At 35.3% G+C, this 22,096-nt stretch overlaps 2 protein-coding genes across 4 annotated transcripts; both read left to right on the forward strand.

The window, feature by feature from the left end:
* The first annotated feature begins 5,228 nt into the window (after positions 1 to 5,228).
* Positions 5,229 to 15,639, forward strand: LOC132283323 (methyl-CpG-binding domain-containing protein 11-like). 3 transcript variants are annotated; one of them, XM_059785262.1, is made up of 3 exons: positions 5,229 to 5,513; positions 5,655 to 5,754; positions 14,233 to 15,639. In XM_059785262.1, exons 2-3 carry the CDS (start codon positions 5,662 to 5,664, stop codon positions 15,445 to 15,447), a joined length of 1,308 nt encoding a protein of 435 aa, XP_059641245.1. In that variant the 5' UTR covers positions 5,229 to 5,513; positions 5,655 to 5,661; the 3' UTR covers positions 15,448 to 15,639. The 3 variants fall into 3 exon arrangements, with proteins under 3 accessions (XP_059641245.1, XP_059641246.1, XP_059641247.1); XM_059785263.1 differs by having other exon boundaries at positions 5,229 to 5,447; XM_059785264.1 differs by lacking the exon at positions 5,229 to 5,513 and adding an exon at positions 9,640 to 9,821.
* Positions 15,640 to 16,906: 1,267 nt separating this feature from the next.
* Positions 16,907 to 20,287, forward strand: LOC132284487 (glucan endo-1,3-beta-glucosidase 14-like). Its single transcript, XM_059786598.1, has 3 exons — positions 16,907 to 17,084; positions 17,923 to 18,959; positions 20,037 to 20,287. The coding sequence occupies exons 1-3, from the start codon at positions 17,024 to 17,026 to the stop codon at positions 20,124 to 20,126; spliced, it is 1,188 nt and encodes a 395-aa protein (XP_059642581.1). The 5' UTR covers positions 16,907 to 17,023; the 3' UTR covers positions 20,127 to 20,287.
* Positions 20,288 to 22,096: the final 1,809 nt, after the last annotated feature.

Consider the following 22,096-nt stretch of genomic DNA (forward strand, 5'->3'; position numbering starts at 1 on the left):
ATTTTCTTTCGAGGAGTAGTTGATTTCAAATTATTATTTTTCTATATAAAAAAAAAATCCTAATATAATCCTCGGTCAAACGATCAAATGGATTCCTTAATATTTTTATGCATGATAATGTGAATATACTGCGAGAGTGCCCCACTCATCATTATAAAATCATTAGCAGTATTTGGCAGTGGATGAGGGTTATTTTGAGTAATAAAAGTTCTCTTTAGTGTGTGTTTGTGTTCTATATATTATTATTATTTTTTACATATAACACCCTATAATCTTACAAAAACAAGCAAAATAGCCATTGTCACGCACTGCCATGCATAACTAAGCGAGAGAATGATCTATTTTTATTCTATTTCCATTCCATTCTCTGATTCATTTCATTCTTATCTTATTTCATTCCTCCATACCAAACTAACCCTGAATGTATTTACTTTACCGTTCAAACATTAAATTGGTGTAGAAGAAATTTCAAAGAATCTTTTTACATTTTAACCTTTTATGAAGATGATGGTCATATTTGCTTTTATCCTTTTATAAACATGGAGGTCATATTTGTAAATCCAGTTATGCAATTTCAAAGAATCTTTTACGGCACATATATATATATATACATGAAGGGTGTGATTAGTGTGATAATCGGGTATTTTATGTACTTCACCCTTATAGGTGTGATTATCACACTAATCACACCCTTCATGAGCCAAAAATACCATTTTAGTATCAATTTGGGCAAATAAATCTCATCTTATACATTTAAGAAATACTTTATCCAAATTATCTTTATGGAGAGAATTTACATATTAATTAAATAAAAACAAGTCATTGTGTGAAGTGAAGAAAAATGATAACACCGTTAAGGTGGGGGTGATTGAACGCCCATTTGTTTTTTTTATGGTTATTATCATTATTTTTAATAATACTTTAACACTCATTTGTTGCTATGCAGTGACTTATGTGTGTGTGTGAAATTTTAAGGACTAGAGGACAATGATGTCGGATTTTTTTCTCCAATAAAAAATTAACACCTATTTATTGCTATGTAAAGAATTACACACACATATATATATTTGTGATAATTTATTGTAAATTTTAACGTTTAAAAAATTAAATGTGTATTATATATATAATAATAATGAATCGGTATCGTTAATTTAAATATTAAATTATATATTTAATGAAAAATGATAACTATATTAAATTTTAATTGGGAATACAATTTTTTATTTATTTATAATTATAGAAAGAACTAGGTTTTTATTCCATATGATACACTATATATTAATATGACAACTATATTGAGAACAAATATACTCCCTATTTTCTTTGAGATACTTTTTTTTTATCTCCATTTGACCAGTAAAAGAAATAAGAATTTTGTAACTTATAAGAAACTTTTAAGTTTTAGAAAATATAAAACAGTCAACTCAAAAAGAGATAATACATTGTTAGAGAAAATATATAAATAATTTTTTTTTCTTTCCAGAAGATGAAATAAAATCCTTAAAAGTGGATAACACATATCTACTATGAGATTATTAGTCTACACATTTCTTTTGATATTTTCGAAAGAGTAAAATAGTAAAATGAACATTACAACATATTTTATGTCAGATCTATGCAAAAAGTAATTTGAGAAGTATTTTTACTCAATTTTTAAAGAATATGGGATTAATAACATATTTTTTAAAATAGAGAACGAAAGTGCTACGTGGAGTATGCTTTAGGGTATTTCCTGTACTTTATCCAATAATTAAAACTAAAATGTGTTGGTTGTAGGCTCCTGGTACAAGACCATCACTCTTTCTATACACAATAACTCAAAAGAACATAGAAATTGAGAAAGAAGTGTGGTGAGGTACAAGCCTTCAATCACAATGGACTCGATAAGCCCTCTTATGGAGCTTGACCAGATTTGTATTTAGGTAGCTCAGCTGGTTAGAGAAAAGGACGTAAAAATTTTCTTTGGAAAATATTTTTATTTTTTAGGTAAAATATATATATTTTTTAACAACAAAAAAAATATATTTTTTATTCTTTAGTGTTTTGTAAATATTTAAGTCGAGATTGAGGTCAGCTACATTGAATAGATTTTGTAAAATTATTTGTCGAAAATTGATGGGTAATTATTTTTGTTAGTTTTAACACATTTTTTTCTTCATAAATATTTTACGACAACAAAATATCAATATATATATATATATATATATATATATATATAAATATTTTACATTGAAATAAACGTTTTTTTTTTAGACAAGAAGTGTTAAATTAGTAGATACAGAAAGTCAAGTATTGACACTTCAAAATTTAAAAGATAAACAAATCAAAGTCAAGTAAAATATGTTCATATAATTTTAAAATATGATGTCTGGGATTGGGATTGGGGCAATAGTTTAAAAATGAAATAATTGTTCATATAAATATGAAATAACAATCTTTTCCTTAAGTTATCTATTAAAAGATGGATGACCTATGGCTTTTCTAAAATTGTCCCTTTCAGTCTTCTTTTTATTTTTCTATTTCTCCTACCTAACAATGCATTAATTTCGTAAAATTCATTTGAAAACGACCAATGTTCATTATCTTCAACCTATGAAAATAATATATATATATATATATATTTCAAAAGTTGAATGTTTTAGTGCTATTCCATTCAAGAGGCGACTATTTTTATTTAAATATCCAAGAACACCCATGCGTATAAAGAGTATTCAAATCAACATTCAAAGGGTGAAAATGTAATTTGAATCAAACATCGCGATCAATTAATATTTTAAGTTTTCCAGTTCCTATTAATATTATAAACATATTTTTTCGGTCAATTATACCATTTCTGGCCACCTAACAGTTAACACCCACTATCATTTGTCTCATTAGTGCATAATCACTTTCCTAGCATATTCTTATTGACAGACACTTTTAAAATCCCAACATTATTTTAATTCAAGTTTGGTTGAGATGTGTGGAAATACCAACCACACCCCTAGTCAACCTAAGTTTATTATTATATTATAGGCATGTTAAAAGGTCGGACATTACCACAGCCGATAATATATATATATATATATATTTACACTCCGTAGTATAAAATAAAAACTGCACACTACATCTCACTTTATTGTTGCTATTTCATTCAAATTGTCTATTATAATTAATTTTTATTTAAATTAATTAAATAATTATTAATGACAAGGATAAATTATAGTAAACAGTCCCTTGAAGTTTGCCTTAATTACAAATACCTCATTCTTTTCTTAAAAAATTATACTGACCTCACATGTTAGAGACTTTATGTCCAAATGCACACATTGCTTAAAATAACAAAATCGGGAAACAATAAATAAGGAAAACATAGAGGGTGAATGAATTTATTCCCCAAAAAATATTTTCCTTATTTATTTTTTCCATTGTTGTAAACTATAATTATTGTGTGAAGCATTAATCACAAAGAAACATGTTATAATATTTGTAGGAGAACATTAAACACAAACATAATCATAGAAAATTTAACTTCATTATTTTCACATGTCTATAATGCATATCAGACTAATATTATAAATAGTTAAATATAACTCGTAGAGATAAAGCCCAACGTCCTCTTTGCGAAACGAACAACCTGCAATTCCGTACAATAATCAAAGCGTGAAATCCAATTTTTCGCATGGGATATGAACTTTTATAAAGATAAAGAGATGACCCGTTTCCATTGTAACCCTAATATTCACTTTTTATCAAAGTAATGAGTAAATAGTAAAACATTTTCCCTATAATTAATTACTAAAAATATAATTTATAAGTTGACTAAATAATATAATATTAGTTTAATATCTATTTACTTAACAACGTTCAAATTATGTGGGCCACAATTAAAATATAATCTTACAATTGCCACCTTATATCCCTACCCCCAACATCTCCGCATTCCACTGCCATTGCCTACTTCCACCACCACTACCATTGCAATCGCCTTTCTACCACCATCACCATCCACCAATGTCACCTTCGCTTTCAATAGTTGTCAAGAACCAGGGATATTATTGTCAAAAAAAATTAATTTAAAAGTTAAAGTAAATGTAAGAAATATGCTAGCCAAATGTCTTTTTCTCATATTTTTTTTTTGATAAATATATAAAAAAAAGTAAATGTCTTGTTAACGTAACTGCTCATCAATCAATAAAGTTCCGCCTAGAAAGAGAGTTTTCCACCGTAATCCAAAAAAAGTAAAATAAAGTCGGAATCCAATTATAGCAACAAGATTACCCAAATATCCTTCCCGGCCACATTAATATCACCATGATCTCAAACCCCACATGCATTCAAGATGACAAGAACTAGCAAATAAAACCAAACCACAAATATCTATATAATAATAAAGAAAATGTACAAATATGAAAGATAAAAAAGGACAAAAGGAAAAAGAAAAAGAAAAAGAAAAAGAAAAAGAAGCAATTGAAACAAAGAACAAATGAATGAATAGAAAAGATAGAGACACCATAAATATGAGGGAGCAATGGAGAAATAAAAATGAGAGATAACTTAGGAGTAACAACGAGTTACTGATGTTTCAATCATCACAAATTACAATTGGCCACTATCAAGTGCAATCAACGTATAAAAATATGGGTATAATAAAATTTTAAAATACAAATATTTTTTTTTATATGTTTTATGCGGAAAGGTTTTGAAGAAAATAAACCACTTGCAAAAATTATAATTTTCTAAAAAAATTATTTTTATCCTATCCAAAACTCATAAAAGTTTTAAACTTTTTTATTTTTAATTTTTCCTTTGTTGCTACTTCATGCACCCTAAGAAGCCCAATCATTCCTCATTAGGACAACATTTCTTTCTGGGGTTAAATTTGACAGTGATGTGCATTGAGCTGACGGTCAGGCATGGGCCTGGACTTATCGGTCTGCACTGGCCCGGACAGGCCCGGCCCGATATGTTGGCAGGAACATGTGAGGTGCCCCCACGTCTTATCCACATTTTCTCATCACATAGCCAATTCCACTCTCGTAATTAAGCGCGTGTATCGACGGAACTGGAAACGACCGTTAAACTTATGCGTTTACTTCAGACGCCACCCTTGCGCGTGGAATTTTCAAGCTAGTCCACAATAAAGCAAACAAGACACGTGTTAAACAGGTGGTGATCTCATAATCATAAAGCCACACAAAGTTTTTGTAATGGAGACAAACACAGCATTAACGGGCAAATCATACCCGTCAACCGAAATAAAACAAATCGTAAGGCGCAAGTTCATAAGATCTTTGACACCTCCCCAGGTGGGCTTATCATAGCTCCTCCGGTAAGTGGGCATGTGGTGTTTTGTGGCGGTTGCTTCGTTCTAGAGAGAGAAAGTAAGGATTGCGTTGAGAGATCAGAGAGAGAGAGAGAGAGAGAGAGAGAGGGAGAAAAGAGCAAATCTGCGACTCCGCAACGAGGTTTGTGGCTCTGTTCTTACAACTCAACGAAAGAAGCTTGGGATTGGTACAATTTTAGAGAGAGGGGTATGCTTAGAGAGGGAGAGAGGGGTTTTGCTTAATTTGCTTGAAGCTCTGTTTGACGTCTTTTCTTTTTCTGAAAAAAAAGATGAGAGCCCCCAGGCAGCAGGCAAGCTTCTCAATACTCATGATTGTTTCAATTTGCAGGTGAAAAATGGCGAGTGGTGTGGATAAGGAGATCCAAACTGGACCCAAAGACGATACCATGTCCTTGGAACTCCCAGCTCCTCCTGCTTGGAAGAAATTGGTTTCTCTCTCCTCTCTCTCTCTCTCTCTCTACTTTGATTCTATTATTCCTTGCAATTTTTTTTTCCTCATATTATCCATCAATTTTTTCCTGTTAAATTTTGTTTTTCCTTAGCACAATTTCGGATCTGATTTTTTTGATCTCTTATCTGTGTTCCTCTCGTAGAATTTGGGCTAAATTTTCACTGTTTCACTGTTTCAAAGCGAAGGTTTGTTGAATTTTTTTTGTGTTGTGGCAGTGCTTTAGTAGTAAGTTATTATTATTATTATTTAATTTTTTTTACAGTGGTGTGAAACTGTTGCTTGATTAAAGAGTTCTACAATGTGGGTATTGGATGAATAATTTAACTCTCTAGAGTTTAAAATACCAATCTTGTTTATTTCAACGACAAATTCTTTTTTTTTTTTTTTTTTTTTGCCTGGGTTCTTTTTGGTGGTGGTGGGGCCACAAGGGTTTCAAGTGCACTTATTAAAAAGGAAAAAAACAAAGGTTTCAAGTGCACTTATTAAAAAGGAAAAAAACAAAGGTTTCAAGTGTACTTATTAAAAAGGAAAAAAACAAAAGTTTCAAGTGTGAAGGTTCCTAAAATTGAGAGGACTTCAACAACAAATTCTTAGTGTCATGTAGTCTTGGACTGTCTTCATATTGAGAGGATTATGGCCTTTTTGAGTCATTTCTCTGTAATGGAAACTTTGTAGTTTATAACAACAAACTGTGAAAGAACTGTCCGAGATGTGGCCGAGCTGAGAACTTTGTTTGGGATATAGTGCAAGTCTTGCATAGGCCGTCTCCTTCTGCAGCTTGGTAGTCAGCAAGTGAGAATGAGCCGAGAACTTGATATAGGATACTACAGGAGTCTTACTTAGGCTGGCAATATTGCATATGGGCATTTCAACTCAGCTAAACAAAGCCAATTTTTCCCCCAAGTAAACTTTCATTAAACCACCAAAACAAGAATACAAGGAAACAAAGCCATTTTTCAACTAAGTGCATCTGGGAACTTGCCAAAAGAGAAAAATAAAGGCATGGAGGCCAGTTTTGCTTTCTTTTGTGCCAAGTTATTTGTTTCATAATATGTATATTGTTGGCACAATTCTATTCGTTTTTTGAAGTCCATCAACTCGATGCTTTCCAGTCTGTCTATTACTTTGTGCTCTTGGACTTTATTGATTTTGAATTTTAGGATGAAGACTCCAGTATTTAATTGACTTCTCTCTCGACCGTATATCGATTCTTGGATCCTGACCCTAGGAACATCATAATCAGGTTATTCGTCATTTCCATATTGTCAACATGAGTATACGATAATGAGTCAAGGATTTGTTCCCACCTTAACTGTCGATAGTTGAAAGGAAACATAAGCATAGGAGTTATCTTATGTGAAATTCTGCTGGAGGAATTGGTTGTCAATGTAAACATTTTTATTGCTTAATCTAAGTGTTCTAATAGACAGAAAACACCTACACACATTGGATGTAATTGTGGCTCAGGCTGGTGAAGACAATTTGATGGGTGCTTTCGTACAATTTGTTAAGTCTCTCAAGGATTAGGAATGTGTGCAACATGAATCCTGACCCTATGGAAGTCATAATTTGGTGATTCATCATTTCCGTATTCACAACACGAATATATGCTGACAAAAGTATTCAGGGAAAAAAATATGCTGACAAAAGCTTTAGGTTCAAGTGGTATCATTGGGGCAATAGTGGGTGTATGTGTGCTTACCGACCTCCACTCCACCACACAGTCAAAAAAAAAAAAAAAATTGAATGTACGTTGATGAGCTTATCATGCTCAACTTAAGAAAACAGAAGTGCAAGTTTTTCACCTGTGAAATTCTGCTGAAGTAAGAGTTCATTATTATGGTAAAGATATTTATTACCTGATCAAAATGTTGCAATAGAGCAAAAGCACCTTTAGAAATTGGACGTAATTGTGGCACAGTTCGGTGAGTATGGTTTGATGGGTGTTTTGTGAACTGTGTTATGCCTGTTGTAGATTTTTAAAGGAGCATGCACATTAAGGTCATTAGAAAATGTTTGAAAGTGTCCTCCTTGACAAAACAATTGAAAGAAAACAGCAGTACAAGATTTATCATCTGTAAAATTCTGTTGGAGTTTGTTAAATAATTTTATTGCCTGAACAAATTGTTGCAATAGATTGTAAACACCTGTAGGCATTGGATTTAATCGTGGCAGAATTTGATGAGTACAGTTTGATGGTTGCTTTTGTGCAATGTGTCAAGTCTCTTGACGATTAGGAAATGAAGAAACTTGGAAGGTGTGCATTCAGATTATTAGAGACTTATTGGAAGTGTTCTCCATGACAGAAATTTGACTCTGAGTTGAATTGGATGAGAAAAGTCGAGCAATGCTTGCCAAACAATTTGGAATTTAGGAGTTATGTGTCTACTGCTTTCCTGATTACATGCAAATAAAACAATGTCTTATTATACAAATACAATTTGTTGAAGTACTAGGTACTGAAAATGTCAAAAGATAAGTAGTAAATCAATGTTTATTTTTGATTATAACCAAGGTATTATGATATGTGGAAGAAATTTTTTTTATGACATTTGGGGGGGATATTTTGGTCCAAAATGGGAGTAAATTTGGAAAAGAGAGTGATGATAATGTTTGGCATTTTTTGAATTGTTTGGGACAGAAGGGTAAAGCAATCAATTTAAGAAAACCCAAAATTGGATTTATCAAGACCAAGCTCGTTGGGGATGGTGGGTTTGGTTGAAAAATGCCTAAAATGATTTGAAATGGATCAATATTTCTTTTTCATGTTCCTTAAGCATTTTTGTTAAAAACATATAAATGCTAGTGTATTTGTGCTGAACCTTGGTCAGTAATTCCTGTGCAAATATTTATTGGAGGTCATTGGTTCCATGTTTGATGCTCGCCAAAACCAAATTCATCAATTGGTGCACTTCAGCTGGTCAACTTTAGTAAGCATGGATTCTGAGTATTAGTATAGGTGGTTGGGTCCCATGTACTATGACCTTCTTGCTAAAAGTGAACACTTAAATAGAGGCATTTGGGGTTGATTTATAAAATATTTTGGGGTGGTTTCTGGATTAACTTGTGATCAAAATGGAAGTTTTCAGAAATCCTTGTGTCAAGCTAAAATTTGTCAAAATGTGGTGGACTTTTGTGAATTTTGATTCTCTCTCTCTCTCTCTCTCTATATATATATATATATATATATATATATATGTATATGTATAAAATATAAACAGGTGGTGCAAAATGGGGAGTCTATACATAGGAGGATTTTGATCCCATTTTCAGTTGACACATATTATGAAACACTATTAGGAGGGCAGCAATGGCCTCAAAGTTCTCTTGTTTTCCTCTATCTTTGTCATTATATCTCTCTGAAGGCTGCCTAGTTTAAACTTCTCTCTAATTTTTTGGGATCTCCAACTTACGTCTAACATGACTAGCATGACAATACCGAGACACCCACAATTTGTCAGCTCTATTGGGAAGGTATTTTTGTGCAATAGTGGATGCCTAAGACAAACATTGTCAGTGACCTTACAATCGCATTGCCACTAGTGCTAGTCACATTGTTAGCACTTCATCACAAGGTCAACTCAACGATTGTCAAGGTCATTCTGTTTTCTCCGTGAGAGTCAATTATTGCCTTACACCTGCAACGGTATAAAGTTTAAGGTTACATATTGGCGGAAGTGATCTGAGTATCAAAACAATCACTATGTGCAAAATAATGCCAAAGGCTATTTCTATTTCCAATCTTTCCCTCCTAAAATTCCATGTAGCGTGAAGTACATTGAATAATGCACCAACACATTTTGGAAAGATGAAACAAGACGAACAACTCATTCTGACGAAGAATAAAACTGTTTCACTGCAGTATGTACCTCATGATACTAGGTGTTTTCACCTCCCACACATAAGGATTAAAGGCACGCCTAGGCTCCAAAAAAGGCCCAGGCTCGTCAAGACTTTGCTGGTGCTACAAGCCAGGCTCCTTCGGTCAAGTTCACATAAAGTCCTCAGGCTCATGCTTTTTAGCAGGCTCCAGGCTCAGCAAAAGTGCGCCTCTTTTTTTTTAATCATTCGTTCATATGCTTCTATTATTTTTTTTAAACAACGAATTTAGAAACTCTGCATTATGTCATGGTCTTATTCTACGAACCATATTATTTGATCTATATTTAACAGAATTCATGTGTGTATGTTGACTATTTAAATTAAAATAATATATGTTTAAAATCTACATGGTTATTGATTTTTTCTATTGCACAAAATTAAGAGTATTTGATGTAGTTAATGTATATACATATGAAAAGGATTTATGCACATTTTCATTTTCATTTTCATTTTTAATCAATATACATATGATCCTATACGTTTATATGCCAAAATTTTCATTTTAAAAGACCTTTGATTAGTTGTGTTGCATATCTTGAACTGTTCCAAGTGTGTATTGATTTTATTGAACTCATATGCAAACTAGAAAGATGTATGTATACTGATTTAGCTAATCCATTGAATTGACATGTGAAAAAATTCCTTTATTTTGATCTTGACTAGTTTGTAATAAATATTTTATTTTATTTTTTCACTTAATACTCATTTTTATCACACAAGCGTCACACTTGAACTAGGTTCACTCTTGCACTTAGGCTCCAGGAGACCTTGGTGCCCTAGTGCACCTTGAGCCTTTAATAACTGTGCTTCCTGTTGAGCAACATGGTGCCTATATGGCCCTAATGGTGAATATATCCCTGGCTGCATCTACAATGAATCCCAACACTACCCCCACCGTGGATGGTTGATTCAAGACAAGAAGGAGAAGGAGAGAGGTAAAGAGAAGAAGAGTGGGGAAGAAGAAGAAATTAGGGAGGAGAAACTTTGAAATGCATTGTTGGATAATCAAATCAAAAGTGAAAAATCTATATTACATCAGAGAGCGCTTATACAGGCAACCAAAATGAACCCTAATTACAAATTACAATAAGATTAGAAAACTCTAGATACCAACTTAAGTTAATTAGTTAACAATCACTAAAAATGGCAAAAATGAATAGTGAAAATAAGAATAAAAATTAACCATAATTCTATCAATCCTTAATTCCATTTATCTTTGCCCCTTCTAGCATAGGTGTGAATCATCTGTGGCTTGTTAATGCGGGTCATATATTAATTTCCATTTTGGTCCTATGGTTAATGAGACCAGAGTAATTACCACCATGTCTACACCATCACCAATCAATCTTCCTACTACAACGACATCAATCAGCTTTACTTTCCTTGTAACAACCCCTGGTCAAGAGATGCTACTCGCAACATGTAACTCCTGCCTCATCAAGGTTCCCATCTAACAAGAATGGTCTAAACAAACCCGTTTCTACCCTAGCCATACTAGGCCATGACATTTGGCCTCGTTATCCCATTAAAGCTACCATCAAGACCTATTCACTCCCCTTTAGATCTAAATCACGGACTTTGTGCTTACTCTATAATAGAGCTTAGAGTTTCGGTCCCTACCCCATTTGAATCCTTTGGTGGATCAACATCTCACACATGAATGGCTGTATTGGGAAGATTCTACCATCTAAACAAAAGGCTCACCAAGACGCTCATTGAAACAAAAAGTGCTTGAATGAGGATGTCTCACTAAAGACACTTGTTCTCTCCTCACCAATTGGGATTGGCTCACTACGAGCCATGCGCTCTCTCCACATTGTGTCGTCATCAATCCTCCCATAACTTTTAGAGGCGAGGCTGTCCAAAATAATCTTAGGGCACACTCAAGGGTCACCTCATCGTGACCCCATCCGAAATATTCTAAACAGGGGCATTTGAAGGTTGAGATGGAACTTGAGAGGTTGAGCCTTGCAAAGAGGAATCCAAGTTGCCAAACAGACCAAGTGATGGATAATTAAATTTGATTTACCTTCTACAACATATTTGGTGCACCTCTCCTTGTAGCCTCAATTTGGGAACTTATTTTATCAGCTCCTGGACCAAAGATCTTTCTATGTTGCTTGTCCTCGGATGTAACGACCCACTCCACCACATGGTATGATATTGTTCGCTTTGGGCCCCAACCCGCACGGTTTTGTTATTGGGTTTACCCCAAAAGGCTTCATACCAATTGGAGTGACACACATACATACATAGCTCTTTTCCTTTCCACACCCAGGCAATATGGGATTGTGCACCTACAGCTCACCCAATGTGGTAGCTTGTCAGTGCCTCTTGCACACGCCCACAAGGTTGCCATAATCAACCCTCCTTGGGGTTCAATGTCCCCGTTGGCCACACTTCTGGCCGGGTGACTTTGATACCATTTGTAACGACTCGCTTCACCACATGGTATGATATTGTCTGCTTTGGGGTTGAGCCCATATGATTTTCTTCTTGGATTTTACCCCAAAAGGTCTCGTACCAGTTGGAGTGACACACCTACATATATAACACTTCCCCTTTCCACACCCAAACGATGTGTAATTGTGTACTTATAGTTCGCTCAGTGTGGTAACCTGCCAATGTGTCTTGCACCCGCCCACAAGGTTGTCACATCGGGGCTGTCTAGGCCCTTGGATGCAGCTATTGCAAAGCCTTCATACACATTCTATTGCCCATGCCTTTTTCTATTTGAAAATATGACATGGCCATTGCATTGACGGGTCTTGGCTTTGGGTGCAGAGACAAAAATCCTCTAGTATATATTGTAACCTTCACCTAGACTGCATAACATTGAGGGGAGGAAAGTTGAAGAAATTTTTTGAGGTTGCTTGGTCAGTACAATGGCCTAGGTTCAAGACCACATTTTCCTGGATGACGAAGATAAGAACTTGCTGACTCCCAAGGTAAACAAGTCAAACTCTTGGGTTAGAAATTGATGGAAGCTCATTTTGTAAGGTTCAATACCCTGGTGAGAAGTACAGTAAAGATACACCTTGATGAAAGCTGAGCTAATGACCAACACCGTGGGGTTTGAAAGCCACTATTAATTCATTGCTGGCAAGTGTATTAGAAGAGCAGTGGCAGTTGTGGGGAATAAAACAAGGGAAATGATGATCTGAAATCCAAACAGCTAATGAACCCATTCACCTTGCCAAAGCTGTCTTTATAATGGTTCTTTGATACTGCTTGGATATGGGCATGGCAAGTGCCCTCATTGGGCACATTGTGAATACAGTGAAGTAGTATGTCTTATACAAGAAGAAAGTTATAATTATACTTCTCGTGTCTCTGTGTTCATGTCCATATCCTGTTGAATCTTGTCTCTCGTGTCGTGGCATTAAATTTAATAGTTTGAAGGGGTAAATTGAACCTTTCACTGGTGTTGGTAGGTGATTGTGTAAAAGATTAGTGCTGTGTATGTTGGAGAATGTCAGGGGCAGCTGCATAATGCAAAAAAATGCCGAAGGTTAAATTAGTACGAGTTAGCACCCCCCAAATTGATGGGACCAATACTTAGTGATACTCGAAGAAGTTTGCAGCATCTATAAGATATTATAATGACATGTCATAAAATCATACTCAAGGATATTTTCATGTAATTAGAGCTGTCTTATATGTGCTTGACGAGAATTACAAGTTTGTCTGCCTGTTAGCTTACCAATTGCCCCCAAAGTGAAGTTGTTGAATAATGGTCTCAATACTGATATCAATCTCTAACGCCCTCCCTTGCATAGTTGTGTGTGATCCTCAAGCTCAGACACTAGACCTTTCCTGTGATCCTGACTTCCAAAATTTGTACATCAAGTGGGGAAACAAGTACAAATTCAACACATTCCAGGACATACAATGCCCACTAATTACTCCAAAAGCTTAAGCTTTTGAGGATTAGGTGCAACAATACAATGTAATATCAGACAGTGGTGTACACTACTTATGGAGTTAGTGTCAAGTGGGCATGATTTGAGGTGTTGAAAAAGAGCATTAGGAGGTGTAATGTTGAGGTGGACACATGAAGGTTGATCAGTGGCAAGACCATGAACTGATGGATATAGCTCTACTAAGTTTTAAAGAAGTGATGACATAAGAAGAATATATATATATATATATATTTTTTTTCACATGAAGAAATTTATGACAGTTAAGTTGTTAAATTTAGCCAACATGAATCTGTCTTGGCAGCAATTAGTTAACTGGTAACACCTGGATGATGACAATGCTGATGCGTCGTCAAATGAGTGCCTTGTGATTCTATCCTGAAACTTATTTAAATACCAATAACAATTGTTGATAATTCATTTTTAGAATTCATTAAAAAAAAAAAAAATAATAATATGCAAAATTGAACATTTTCATTTTTCAACTAATGATCAAATATGACTATTTCCTTAGAATGTGTGAAGGTTAATGGACCTGTGCAAATTAAAATGATTTGCTTTTATAATTATGGTCGTGTAACTAATGTTCTGTGTTTGTTTGTAGTTTTTAAACATTCTTCTTGTGTCACACATTTCTCCTTGTTTCTCTACAGTTCATGCAGAAGAAAGGTACACCAAGGAAGAATGAGGTCATATTTATTGCTCCAACAGGGGAGGAAATTAATAACAGAAGACAGTTGGAGCAATACCTAAAATCGCACCCTGGTAATCCTGCAATATCAGAGTTTGATTGGGGCACTGGTGAGACTCCAAGGAGATCAGCAAGGATAAGTGAAAAGGCCAAGGCAACACCTCCATCAGCTGGAAGTGAGCCACCTAAGAAACGAGGACGAAAATCGTCGGGTTCTAAGAAGGATAGCAAAGCGATGGAATCAGCAATTGAAGAAATTGAAGGAAAGAAAGAAGTTGAAATGAAAGATGTGGAGGTCACAGAGAAGGAAAATGCAGAGGAAGCACAGAAAGAAAATGAGGCTGAGATCAAAGGTGAAACACGGGAAGAAGCTGAAAAAACTAATAACCTAGATGCCAAAATGGATGAAACTAGTCGAGAGGAAGATGTTGTAAAAGATGCAAAGCTCCAAAATGATGACCTGGAAACCAAAAACGTTGAAGTAGCAGTATCAACGGACAAATCCACAAATGAAGCTGGTGGTGGTACAGAAGTGATTCTAAATAAAGCAGAGAATCTAGAAGCCTCCAGGGAAAATGCGGTTGAGAACGGCGGTGAAGAAACAAAGGAAGAAGCTGATAAAACCAATGACCTAGCTGCCAAAATGGAAGAAACTGGTCCAGAGGAAGACGTCCAGAAAGATGCCAAAATGGAAGAAACTGGTCCAGAGGAAGAAGTCCAGAAAGATGCTGAGATCCAAAGTGACAACCTGGGAAACAAGAACGTAGAAGTTGTGGCTGCAGATAAACCAACAATTGAAGCTGATGGTACTGAAGTAACTCTGAATAAGGCAGAGAGTGAATCCGCCAAACAGGTGTTGGGAGAGGTAGATCAACCACAGGATGATACTGCAGAAGTTCACGGTGCAAATGATGAGAAACAGGGCAAGCTGGAAAATGTCACGTTGGAAACCAACCACGGAGCAGATCAAGCGAAAGCCAATGGAGTGACCCGTCCATCGGAGGAGACTACTAAAGAGAAACAAGAGATGCAGAATAATGACGACACATGTAGTTTTCAGCTCGAGGGCAAAGATGAAAAAATGGAGGGAGAGATGATGGGGAATAATGGCAAGGTTAACCAAGTGGCTCGAGCTGATGCCCCGCAACATCCAAAACCCTCTCCAGTAAGCTGCTAAATATATGCAACACCCTTGTTGGGTTTCCCTGGATTACTGTAATTTAATGTTTATTGATGCTAGATTTAGTTGTCAGTAGTTGGCAAACAAAGCTGTATCCCTTTCAGTGACTCTTTCTATGATGCTGTAGCCCTTGTGACATTATGAACTAACTTAAATTATAATCTGTAGACATCTTATTTGACTTCTTCAGGCACTGATTCCCTTTCTTATGCCTGAGATGATACCCTTGTTTTCTCCCAGTAGATTGTATGATTTCACATTCTTAACTGTTCCACACATGTTTGTAAGGTTGTCTCAGACGGATTGGTAACATAGACGTTAAGTTTTTAGCCAGTTCTTGCTAGGAAACTGGTATGTGATGCTGGTAATTAACCACAAGGAGTTGGTAAGATAAATACTGTGATTAGGCGGGTAAGAGGAAAAGTTGCTGTTGAAATGGTTTAAAATCCTCAGACCAGAAAACTATTTTGCATATTGAGGTGGAAGATATTGGTCTGGTAGGTTGAACCTTCTCTGTTTTTTCCCTTCTCTTTTTCGTAATTGAAAATGATAGGTTAAAACTTATTGATATTACTACAAAAAGTATTTTATTGGAAGATTAGGGGATGGTAGTTGGAAGTTAGAGGGGAGGAGAGTGGAGGGTGTAAGGTTACAGGTTTTCAGATACAGAAACAACATAATTATTCGAACGACACAGTACTTGTCACTGGTAGAATGACGAAGACGGAGAATTTGAAAATATTTTACCCTCTTTTTTTTTTTTTTTTTTTTTTTTTGGGTCATATTGTTATATTTTGGTTCTGTACTCGTCCTTATTGAGTAAACAAAATGAAAAGTTTTTGTGATAGTTAATTGGTGCAATTGTGCAGTTGTGTTAGGCATATATAATCATATTAAAAATAAATACCACGTAAATAAATTATTACCTGAACAGATTAGGACATGCCTACAGCAAGGTCATTTCTTTTATTCTTCCCCTTATTATTCACGTGCAAAAATTAGTGGATAAACTGATTTGCTTTTATCATACATGTAAATATATATATATATATATACATGTAAATATATATATATATATATATATATATATATATATATTATATTAATCACACCAGCATAGATCTCCTTACCCAGTTCAAAGGCTAATGCTGCTCATTCTGGTCACCTCTTTGAATTGCCGCTTCCACTCACCCTCTCCAAATTCTAAACTTCAACGTATCAACCTACGAAAGGTATATAACAATAGATAAGTGCATATAAATAAAGCCCTTTTTAGAGAGAGAGAGAGAGAGTCTTCATACCAATCATGAAACCCAGAAAGGTGTACTTTGGGAGAGAGAGAGAGAGAGAGAGAGAGAGTGAAAAAGGTGGAATCTATTCGAAGCCCTCAAAACCAGAACTGTGGGACTGAAGTATTGGAATCTTTGTTTCTTGGGTCCATGGCATGCCTTGAGAAGAAGCATTGCATTCCAGAAACCACGGTTACCTTCTTTGGATTGCTACAAATCTACATATTGTACGCTCATTTCTTAAAAGGGAATGGTCCTTTGCATTTGATTCTCCATTCAGATCAATGGGGTTCTCTTATTTCTTCCTCGGGTTTCTTCTCCTTTTCATGCTCATCTTTCCCAATTGTATGTACCTTTCTGTCTTTTCAATGTTCAATTTAATTTATTTTGATTTAATTATGCAATGGGTTTGTTGAGGAATTTCATGTTGAATTTGAATAAATAAGGTTGTAGTTAATTGTTAGTAGCTGAGTGGTCTTGCTGATATGAATTATGAAGATAAAATCTAGTTCAAGTTTTCTTATAGATGCTCGAATTTAGTTGATATAAAAAATGGCTTGAGTTTTAATAGGAGTTGCTTTAATTCTTCATGTTAAGTTGTATAAACTTAGGGTATTCTTGGAACTTGTTGAATATATATGAGAAATCGTAGAGACTGCAATTAGTGTTTCCTTTTAAGTTGGGCAGTTCACTAGTGCTATGATTTTTAACTGACCATTGTGTAAATATTGTCTATTTTGCACTCACCCTACTCACGGTCTTCCACACATTTAAGTGTCAGCAACCTCTCTCCCAGGCATTGTATAACAATACTTATATTTGAATGTATTCAATTCTCAAATGAAAAACAACTTAGCTTTCACTTGAACTGAAGTTGGCTGTTTAAATGGGCATGATTGAATCTCTTATATTTATTAGTGCATTGAGCCAATTAAAAAGAGTTTGTAATTAAAATCTTTATGTCCTACAATTTTTTTATTGAGTTTGTGTACCGGTCCTTTATTGAGTTTTACAAAATTTGAGTGATCATATACAAGAGAGGTCTTATTTCTCATCAAATTAGTAGTTTTCCCTAGAAAATGGGGAAGGCAAAGTGTAGTCATGTTTCAAAACATAATTTGTTTTTGTTGTCATATATTTGTGAATCTGTATCTGATGGACTATTCTCCCCCCTCCTTGGCAGTTTTAACGGTGCTTGCATTCACGGGAACATATGGAGTGAATTATGGCAGGATTGCCGACAATATCCCTCAACCTGAAAGTGTAGTGACACTTCTGAAGGCAGCAAAGATTAAGAATATCAGAATTTATGATGCTAGTCATGAAGTCCTCACTGCCTTCAAAGGGTCCGGCATTGAAATAGTGGTCGGAGTGGGGAATGAGTATTTGGAAGAGATGAGCGTGAATGAGGTTCGTGCCATGGATTGGGTGAAAGAAAATGTGCAGCCATTCCTCCCCAAAACTAGCATTAGAGGGATTGCTGTGGGGAATGAGATCCTGGGGAGTACTGATCCGGAACTCTGGGAGGTTTTGGTGGGTGCTGTCAAAAATGTGTACAATGCCCTTGACCGACTCGACCTAAGTAAAGTAGTGGAGGTCTCGTCCCCACATTCAGAGGCTGTATTCGCTAATTCCTTCCCTCCTTCTGCATGTGTATTTAAGGAGAGTATTCTTCCATACATGAAACCTCTTCTGCAGTTCTTTTCACAAATTGGTTCACCTTTCTATATTAATGCTTACCCATTTCTCGCCTATATGAGTGATCCCGAACACATTGACATTAACTATGCTCTTTTCCAGTCAAATCCTGGGATTTATGATGCGAAAACTAAATTGCATTACTACAACATGTTTGAGGCTCAAGTTGATGCGGCTTATGCTGCTTTGGAGAAAGTTGGTTTTGAGAAGATGGATGTCATTGTTTCGGAAACTGGTTGGGCTTCTCGTGGGGATGAAAGTGAAGCAGGGGCCACTGTAAAAAATGCAAGGACTTACAATTATAATTTGAAGAAACTGTTGGCAAAAAAGAAGGGGACCCCTTACAGGCCTAAAAAAGTGATTAAGGCATATGTTTTTGCCTTGTTTAATGAGAACTTGAAGCCTGGGCCGACCTCTGAAAGAAATTTTGGACTTTTTAAAGCTGATGGGAGCATTGCATATGATATTGGATTTACTGGACTTGTACCTTCCTCTGCAGTGTCATCTCGTCTCTCCTCAAAGGTATGCGTTCCTGAATACGTCTTGATTTTTTTTCTCGGTTTTATAAGTAGCTACAAGAATATGGTTTTGCCATTTTATTGAAACATATCATGTTCTTGACCCTTGAACTTGTGTCTCTTGGGATTTCTTAGCAACTCAACTCTTGTGATTGAATAAATGCTACTGGGCATAAATTTCAGGCTGATTCTGGAAAGAGTTCTGTTGTTTCATGTTTAATTGTTCCCACACATATGAATTATTCATAATCTCATTAATGATCACTGTAACTCACACATTTCAAAAGTTAGCTATATGAATTAATATATGGTTCTGCAACAAAATTTTCTTCTTTCATGAACAGTCATACCTCTAGTTCATCTTCTCACTGATCGAATTTTTTTCACCATTGGCGATATGATGATATCATCTCCATCAACCCACCCGACTCACCAGATATCATCACACCAAATGCCATCAGCATCATCAATGATAACTCCATAACCCCACTTTTGCCTCATCTTTACCATTTAAGGGATTTTTTCTCCTCTTCTTTTGCTCTCTCTTGTGAAACCAGAATGATAAAGAATCGCTTTTAATCTTCTATAATGCTTCTTATCTTCTCTGTTTTCTCTCATTTTCTTGGTGATCAAGTGGAGCTAAGTGCTCTCAAAAGGTATGCCATGTCTGCAAAAGCAAAATGACGAATTTATTTTCTCCCATTGGTTTCTTGATTATGACATTCAGCAAATTTAACCAATATGAATGTAAGTTAGGTGGTTCACTGAAATCGCAACATTTGACGAATTTATCTAAACAATGACTTCCAATTTACTAAATTCGCAAGGCATGCATTTGACTATTTCGGCATATTATTTTGTACTTCTTTGTAGTGATTGCATGTAGTAGCATCACGACATTGTAGCATGCTGTTTAGTAGTAACATCAAACAAAATTATCATTCTAAGGATTGAGGATTACAGCGATAAACGAAAGAGCTTAGAAGTGTTTACATTTCTTATGCAAGCCAGATCCTTGTTCTTACTTGTGTTTTGCCTCGTGATATTTATCTTTCTGTTTCCTTGTATTTTAATTCTACAGGATATTGGTCTACAAGGGTGGTTTGGGTCATTTTACTCGTTGCTTTACACGACTTGTGCTGCAGTTCTGCTTTTGATTTTGATGTCTTGACTGGCCATAGCTTCAAGCTCTCATTGTCCCCATTCTATTGATGCAGAATCAGTTCATAGGAGCACTCGGAAGTTCTTAAATGTGCACAAATCATTGTAAAGGAACATGGTATTGATTCATTATTATTATTGTATTTACCAACGCATTCCTGAAATACTTGATGACTGATATGTTTTTGAAATCATTTAAGCAATGTAGTGCAGTCTTTGTAAGAATTTTTCTTGTGTGTGAGAAACCCATACATCATCGTCGTCATCATCATTATACGTGATGTATATAGAAAATCCAAAAACTATCCCGAGTCATTCATGTTCTATGACGAAATCTGTAACGACCCTAACTGATGCCAAAATTTAAAAAAAATTCGGCATAACCTCTCCTAAAAATGGGCCTTCAACAACCTGTCCCAAAACACAAAACACATAAAATTATCTAGCATCCCATTCATCCGTTCATTATACCTTAACATAGTTACTTTCATGGTGGAACATCCACACACCAATTAATCTAAATTATCATAATTACAGTTCCAAAATACAAGATTAATATTTAAAGTCCCTGTCTTACAACGTTACATGATACAATTGCATGGAAACATATACCATAATTCCACTAGATTCATTTACATAAAAAAAAAGATAAGTTCGTTCTTAAGTTACAAGGCCATGAATACTAACTTAGTTACATTTCCATAACTACGAATATACATAGAACGGTCAAAATACAAAATAGCAAATAACCTTCTAACAATTTTCAAGCTTGAGGTGGATTGTCGTCCACTAGTTCATTTCCAAGACCTGAAAAAAATAATATAAATAGTAGGGTGAGCATAAAGCTCATCAGGTGACACTTAAGACACATCTTGTGTCCTTGTGAATCCAAACAAAGCATAGGCCAATGGGAAATGGGGATCATACAATGTCGGGGAATAATACAGCATAACGATTCAATGTCAAGTATATCCAATGCAATGGTATGAGATGCAATACATGCTGGTGTCGCTCCCCATTTTCATAATCCAAAACATCATTTCCAAACTGTTAATACAGCCCGCCCTTTGGTAGCCCCGCCGCGACACGAGAGGAGGATTGGCTAGTGTCCCTGACCCTTGGTAACCCTGCGGCGTCATTATGGGGCCCAGCTAGCTCAACCACGCTAGGGCGACTCCCTAGTCCCCTCTAGGCTATATTAACCTCCGGCCCGTTGGTAACCCCGCAGCGACCGGGTTTCGCATAAAACCATTTCATCAAAAACACTTCCCTGAAATTCCCCATATTTATTTCAAGAACAATTTCTCCCATTTCATGCAAACCCAATGGTATGTGCATGTATCTATGTTCCATACATTCAATGTCATGGCATTTAAAATTCTACACCATAAAATTAAACATTTAACATGTTCAACATCTCCCAAGTAATTATTAACACATTAAGATACATCAAAATACATTTAAACATGCTTTACACATAAAATAACTCACATTCAAATGCATGAATTTCTCTAGACAACATTTAAAATAATCATTGATACAATTAACTTCTAATTAAGCATGCTTGGTATAACAAATGATTATAACTCACAATGGAATAAGAAGGTAGTGGATTAAGGTGTCCCTACCTCAAGTTTGCACCAAAACCCTTAAAAATGGGTCACAAATTTCAAACTCCAAGGAGAGGCTAAAAGCTAGAATTTCTGGTATGGATGCGTAGAGCTTGACGTGAGCTTTGTTTTGCCTCAAACGACACCTAAATCCGCCAAGTAACGAAGAATAAATCTTGCCTCAAAGATTGGGTTGAAAAAGAAAAGAAAATGAAATAGAAAATTGAGAGAGAGAGATAGATACGGGGAGAGAGAAAGAATGAGAGACCAAAAATGGTCTCTAGCCACTTAAGGCTTAGTGGTGGGACCCACCAAAAATTCTTTTCTTTTCTCTTTTTCTTTTTTCTTTTTAATTTACAGACATTACATT

This window comes from Cornus florida, unplaced genomic scaffold (genome assembly GCF_030987335.1).
Source record: "Cornus florida cultivar Cherokee Brave unplaced genomic scaffold, ASM3098733v1 CherokeeBrave_3.0.0_Hap2_Chr11, whole genome shotgun sequence".
NCBI lineage: Eukaryota > Viridiplantae > Streptophyta > Magnoliopsida > Cornales > Cornaceae > Cornus > Cornus florida.

What these genes read in the sequence shown, in the direction of transcription:
- LOC132284487 (XM_059786598.1), top strand. Translation starts at nt 17,024, where the DNA reads ATGGGGTTCTCTTATTTCTTCCTCGGGTTTCTTCTCCTTTTCATGCTC. An exon ending in CATGCTCATCTTTCCCAATT is followed by an intron (nt 17,085 to 17,922) that starts GTATGTACCTTT and finishes CCTCCTTGGCAG; the next exon opens with TTTTAACGGTGCTTGCATTC. An exon ending in CATCTCGTCTCTCCTCAAAG is followed by an intron (nt 18,960 to 20,036) that starts GTATGCGTTCCT and finishes TTAATTCTACAG; the next exon opens with GATATTGGTCTACAAGGGTG.
- LOC132283323 (XM_059785262.1), top strand. Translation starts at nt 5,662, where the DNA reads ATGGCGAGTGGTGTGGATAAGGAGATCCAAACTGGACCCAAAGACGAT. An exon ending in CTCCTGCTTGGAAGAAATTG is followed by an intron (nt 5,755 to 14,232) that starts GTTTCTCTCTCC and finishes GTTTCTCTACAG; the next exon opens with TTCATGCAGAAGAAAGGTAC.